The sequence below is a fragment of the Telmatherina bonti genome (assembly GCF_933228915.1).
Source record: "Telmatherina bonti genome assembly, chromosome: 9".
NCBI classification, from domain to species: Eukaryota; Metazoa; Chordata; class Actinopteri; order Atheriniformes; family Telmatherinidae; genus Telmatherina; species Telmatherina bonti.
This window is the reverse complement of record NC_136627.1, coordinates 7,318,708-7,325,137: the sequence shown is the minus strand read 5'-3', so window position 1 is coordinate 7,325,137 and position 6,430 is coordinate 7,318,708. Positions and strand designations below refer to the sequence as shown.

General features: G+C 40.6%; 1 protein-coding gene across 2 annotated transcripts in view; it reads left to right on the top strand.

Annotated features, from left to right (window-relative positions):
• Nucleotides 1–4,021: 4,021 nt before the first annotated feature.
• wdfy1 (WD repeat and FYVE domain containing 1) overlaps nucleotides 4,022–6,430 on the top strand; it is a gene marked incomplete at its 3' end in the record, with an annotated part of 39,210 nt that continues 36,801 nt past the window's right edge. For both annotated transcript variants that reach the window (XM_079246860.1, XM_079246861.1), the window contains exons 1-4: nucleotides 4,022–4,199; nucleotides 5,696–5,763; nucleotides 5,879–5,952; nucleotides 6,102–6,156. In XM_079246860.1, coding sequence (XP_079102986.1) covers nucleotides 4,063–4,199; nucleotides 5,696–5,763; nucleotides 5,879–5,952; nucleotides 6,102–6,156 — 334 coding nt within the window. In that variant the 5' untranslated portion in view covers nucleotides 4,022–4,062. The remainder of the gene's footprint in view (nucleotides 4,200–5,695; nucleotides 5,764–5,878; nucleotides 5,953–6,101; nucleotides 6,157–6,430) is intronic.

Genomic DNA, 6,430 nt, shown 5'->3' with positions numbered 1-6,430 from the left:
CCAATCACATGTGAAGAAAGAACAGCATCATACCAATTTTTTAAATTCAGTTCAGCTTTATTTGTATAGCGCCACTTCACAACAATGTTGTCTCAGGGTGCTTTACAGACACATCAGTTCAAGCCAATTCATAAATAGCCTCACTAATGAAAAACCAACTGATTTTATCGAACCTTGACTTCGATCCAATCCTCCATCCTGAGCTGCATGAGGCGACAGTGGGAAGGAAAAAACTCCCTTTTAACAAGAAGACAACCTCCAACAGAACCCGGCCTTAGAGACTGGTTGGGGTGGAGAGGACAGGAAAGACAGATCAACATGTACAACTGTACTTATTCAGGAAGACCTGCAGAAAAAGAAATTTATTAAAGTGGTGCTATTCTGGTATTTGGAGTTTTCTGAGCTTTCTACAGTGTTACAGTGTTGAATCCTCATCAGACATGTGAACGACACTGTTTTTTATCACCTAAACACATGTTTGAGTTTGAGTTCCAGCACTCTCTCTGTTCAGTTTCCATGGCGACGAAAAACGCATGGTTTTAGAGAGTTTTTTCTACTTGGAAATCCTTGTGACGTCCCGGGGGATAAGGTTCGGTGATTGGTTACCTTCTACTGGTTAACAAGGGCATGTACAAATGCATCAGGCGGGTGGAAAACGTGGGATAAAGTTATTTCCAACGATGGCTGGTGAGTTTACCAAAGAGAGACATCCTGCTGCATTCGTTGCTGTGGGTTGCTGTTTTCCACTTTGTTTTCAGGCTCTGATTCAGGTTCCAACATGTAGGGCTGTATGCTATGTGTTGACATTGCATTTAGTTTTTTTTATTGAGTTCATATGAGCCTAATCCTTCTGTTTATGAGATGTTACAATGACGGCGAAAGCAGGTGCGGTGCGCGCTCCTGATGTAGTGCAGTGGCGGGAGGCGGGGCTTAATGCGGAAGAGTTTCAATCCACTCGTTTTGCCCACAGGCTGATCTGACAGCCTACGGAGAGGGTCGGTCTGAAGTAAATAAAGCAATTTGTGACAATAACTCGATCAATCCCAGCCGTTCTGGTCTCAGAAATAAAAATAAATTAGTCTGAAATACACATAATAGTTCCACTTTAAAGATGCCAATACTGTCATATGTTTCTACATGATGGAAAAGGAGCAAGGTACTACTCAGTGCATCAGGTGGCGTCTCCATGGCTACATGGACTATCCTGAACTTAAGAGCATAACATGGACAGTTGAGTCCCGTACATGCAGACTCCAACTCAGGAGATGCTCATATCCTAACTATAAAATGTGTTAAAAAAGGAAGCTTGTCAGCTTGATCTTCAAGGTATGGAGGGAGTCTGCCTCCCGAACCCACAGCGGGAGCTGGTTTCATAAGACAGGAGCCTGATAGCTGAAAGCTCTTCCTCCCACCGTACTCTAAGAGACTCTGGGAAAAGAGGCTAGAAACTTAAAACACTGCATGTGCAGTGGTACAGCCTAAGGAGATGGAGTAACAGAAACAGGAAACAAGTGTTCCCATATTTCATCCTTCCCACCGAGGAAGTGTCCTAGCTAGCTAGCGATGATCCTCAAACATACATATATATATATATATTTATATATATATATATATATATATTTATACATATATATATATATATATATATATATATATATATATATATATATATATATATATATATATGTATATATATACATATGCATAGGCCCTCTCCCCCAAAGCTCTGATGCGTGTGCTCTTGCTCTTGAGGAATTGTATAAACCGCTCTGGTGATTGGTTTGATCATGTGACTACTGATCTGCTAAATGATGTCATCAGGTTGACTGAAGACAAATTTGTTTCGATTGAATTTCATTTTATTGACCACAAAATTTCCTACTGAAGCGTCTCATTGAAGCGTTGAATAAAGACCCAGTTACTGCGTTAAGCGTCACAGATTCCTCGCTCAGCCATCACTAGTCTAACTTATATAAAAGCTTTCTGTGCATGTGCTCCTAAAAGACATTCGCCTCTGGCCAGAGAGCCCATTTACAAACCCACAAAAAAAAAAAAGAATGAGCTTCTTTCTTCAGGCCATCCACGTCCTCAGCAGACACTGATACTCGCACACATTTATATTTGCATGTCTGTTCCGGTTCTTATGTTGTTGTAAACATCTGGACCAGGTGTCCAAAGCAGTTAGCTGCTCATTGTAGCCTGTATGATGTGGATGTGTCAAAGAAAAGCAATTTGTTTAATTTGATAACTACCATGAAATAAAAAGAGATAAATTATTAGAAGCAAGCCAATACGAAACACTTTTTGTTAATAATACAATAAATAAATTAGGTTGCGTTTTATTTGTTCCAAGCAATGGATTAGACATTGTATATTAAAGTTTTTCATCATATATTAAATGAATCTATAAATTGATTTTATTACACTTCCAAGGCATCCTAACCTGCTTAAATAAAAAGGGTATCATGCTTTGTTGGGGAGGTTTGGGGTGGCAGTGGCTCAGGAGGTAGAACCGGTTGTCCACTGGCCTGTAGGTCGGTGAGTCAACCCCCTCACGATGCATCCCTGAGGGGTCATGGGCCAGTGTTCTCTGAGGGACGGTCCTGAGCTCGGATAAATGCAGAGGTTGTGTCAGGAAGGGCATCCAGTGTAAAATGTGCCAATGAAAAGGTGCAAATATAGCTACTGTATTGGATTGGTAGGTGGGAGCAGGTTGGGAAAGAGACAAAACTAAAAGGAGAGGAGGCTTTGTTTCATTTACATTGCCAAGGCATCTTACCTTCATAGATATGTTTTCAGATTAATTTCTGATCACCCATGATGTTGTTTCATGAGAGTATACACATACAGATTAATGAGTTTGAAAAACAAAGGTGCAAAAAATATGTGCAGTGTACTTTTCTGATGGCGTAAGGGCACAGATTGACAGATATTACTACAGATTCAGCCTTTAGCAGGATGTTTCAGCATATTAGCAAGTTTTATTAGAACACCAGATTTAAGTTAAAAGTGTGTTCAGAGAAAGCAAAGAAGTGAACAAATGTTCAGACTTTGGCTTTTATTTGTATAACTTCCTTGTTGTTTTTGGTTCTGTATTGTTAATTTAAACATTTAATTAGCATACTGAATGCTACCTATATTTTGTTGAAATAAAAATGCACAGTCGCCCAAAGACTGCTGGGATAGGCTCCAGCTTCCCCGTGACCCTGCATTGGACTAAGCATTTTGGATAATGAATGAACGAATGAATAAAAATGCACAAAATAAGATTTTTGATTAAAACACTACATAAAAATGGCTTTCTGTAACCCATAATGATTGGTAAATTAAACTAAAATGGATTTGCAGCAGTCAGACTAACACCTATGCTGTCTCTCATGTTTGATTTGTTGCTTGTGTTGTTCTCACTCTCACATGTCACTTTGGATAAAACTGTCTGCTAAATGACTGTAGAATAGAATTGAATAGAATAGAATTTCTGAGTAATACTCCACGAAGAACCCCTTGGGAGCCAAAAAAAAAAAAAAAGACTTTTATGAGGGAGCTGGGTCAAAAGAGTTGAATCTTTGAAAAGAAACCGACTTCCCATCACTTTGTCAGTAAAAGTGACACAAAAACGGTTCATATCTACCTGTAGATTCTAAGATCATACACGTGTGGGCTAGAAAGACTGATTTAGTCCCATTTTATGGCTCTTTGGCTGTCTTTAATTGAATAAAGTGTATTTACGGAAAAATGTGGTCTAAAATATTCATTACTTCACTTAAAACTGAACCAAAAATCATCTTAATCCGGAAATTTCAATAAAATATATTGTTTATATCCTATCAAAATCAATTTTATAGTTTTTAGTTCCAAGTGTTTTGCAGGAAACAAGTATAAAGAACTGATTCATAATCAGTTTAGGGCTTGTTGGCCTTGTGGGTAACCTGCAGATCTCAGTGCGCCTTGTTGCGGTCATTACGGTAATCCTGCCAGGGCTCTGGTGTCAGCTGATCCTCCTTCACCGAGCGGAGGAAAACCCATCCGAAGTAAAATACCACTGGCCGGCTAAGTGAAACCATGGCTGCGGAGATTCATTCGAGGCCTCAAACGGCCAGACCGGTTCTTCTCAACAAGATAGAGGGCCATTCAGACTCCGTTAATGCGGCTGTTTTGATCCCGAAAGAAGACGGAGTGATCACGGTCAGCGAGGACAGGTGAGCCCGTAGCCTAACAGCACGCAGGCCAGCGGGCTCGGTCTATTTACTGGTTCTTATCACCACATTATGGGTGTACTGGCTGGAAACAAGAAGGAGGCAACATATTTGTTTGTTTTTTTTTAAAATTTACAATTATAAGTTTTGTTCCTGAGTGTTAAAACTGGGAAACAACGGAAGGTCTAAGGGTAGAAATGAATCGAGAATATATATTCACTTCCTTATAATATCTGCGAGTCAATAGAGGAACCAATCGAGGGGATATGTCTCCATTCGGTTGCGATTATTTATGATCACGTTTAGCAGAAATGAAGCTTGAAAACTAGGTGCTCAAAGTTAACCTGTCGTCGGCATGAACCTGTAAAAAAAAAAAAAGCTCAAAGAACTCCCGAAGCAAATGTTTTTCACTCCTCTTAGATTTTAATTTAGTTTTATATCTACTTGTGTTGTTGCTATTTACTGGAAACATTAAAATACCTTTAATCTAGTCTCTCAGTAACACCTTCATACTGGATCAGGGGGTCCCTGAACGTCACACGGCAAATGTAATGAAAATACTGTATACTATAATACTTGTTGAAGTGGTTCCTGAACGTTACATGGCTTTTACAATAGAAACACACCACAATAGGTCTTTTTCAGGTGGTCCCTGAATGTCACACTGTATTTCTAATAGATAGGAAGTACTGTATTTGTAGAGGTGGTTCCTAAACGTTACATGGTGTATATAATATAAACCCACCACAATATTTCTTGTTCACTTGGTCCCTGAATGCCACACTGTGTTTCTTATAGATAGTTTCCATTAGATAGAAACTACTGTATTTGTTGAGGTGGTTCCTGAACGTTACATGGGCTGTATAACAGAAACACACCACAATAGTTCTTGTTCACTTGGTCCCTGAATGCCACACAGTGTTACTAATAGATAAGAACTACTGTATTTATTGAGGTGGTCCCTGAATGTCACACACCACCTGTAACATAAATACTGTATACTGCAACAATACTTGTTGAGGTGGTTCCTGAACGTCACACGGCAACTGGAGGAGAAAGGCCGTACAGTCCTTAAACATCACACAGCTGCTGTAAGAAAATCAACCACATCAGCTCTTGTTGAGTTGGTCCCTAAACGTCACACGGCAGCTGCAATAAGATAAGACACCGTAAAATTTGTTGAGACGGTCAGTGAACGTCACACAGCGTCTGTATTTTAGAGGCATCAGTGTGACATCATTACCTGCCCTCAGTGCGGTCGGAGCCGAGTAATCTCAGCTGTGGAAGTGTCACACTCAGTGGATTATGAGTGTGTGAAGCGCGAGGAAACGGCGCCACGATGACATAAACGATGCACATGAGGTTACTTGATGCAGAAAAAGGAGAAGTTGTGGGGAGCAGAGCTGCATTTTCCTGGATGAAACATCTGCTGCTGCTGGTTTAATCACATCTCCACAGTTCTGGAGAGTTTTCCCACCAGATCTTCTGTTTTCCTGCAGGACCATCCGGGTGTGGCTGAAGAGAGACAGCGGTCAGTACTGGCCGAGCATCTACCACACAGTCTCCTGTAAGTCACACTCCTCTAAGTGCTCTGAGAAGGTAAGAAACTCCTCTGCCTCCACATCTGGGCTCACTGCTCCTGTCCACTCCCCCCCCCCCCCCCCCCCCCCCCCCCCCCGCAGCCCCCTGCTCCTGCATGTCGTACCACCATGACAGCAGGCGCATCTTCATCGGCCAGGACAATGGATCCGTTGTGGTGAGAGAGCTCAGACTGTAGTTTAGGGGGGAAAAAATAGCTTCTTTAAATGTCAGCATTTGTCTCTTTCCTGTAGGAGAATGCTGATCATTTTAAACCTCTGTGTGTGTGTGTGTGTGTGTGTGTGTGTGTGTGTGTGTGTCTTGTAGGAGTTTCTCATCTCTGAAGATTTCAACAAGATGAACCATGTGAAAACGTATCCAGGTGAGACAGATGTGATGAATGAACAGTTCGCTGCTGGTTTAGTTGTTATATCTGATCTTTTATGGAGAAATTCTCTCATTTTCCTGTTGCCTTGACAACCAGTGGTTTCAAAAGTATTCACATTCATGACCCAGGTAGAAGTATAGATACTCGGGTTTAAAAAGGCTTCTGTAGAAGTAAAAGTACCAAATCAAATTATTTTACTTAAGTTAAAGTGTAAAAGAGTTAAATACTTAAAGTATAAAAGTAAAAGTGTGAAAATACCATTAAAAAG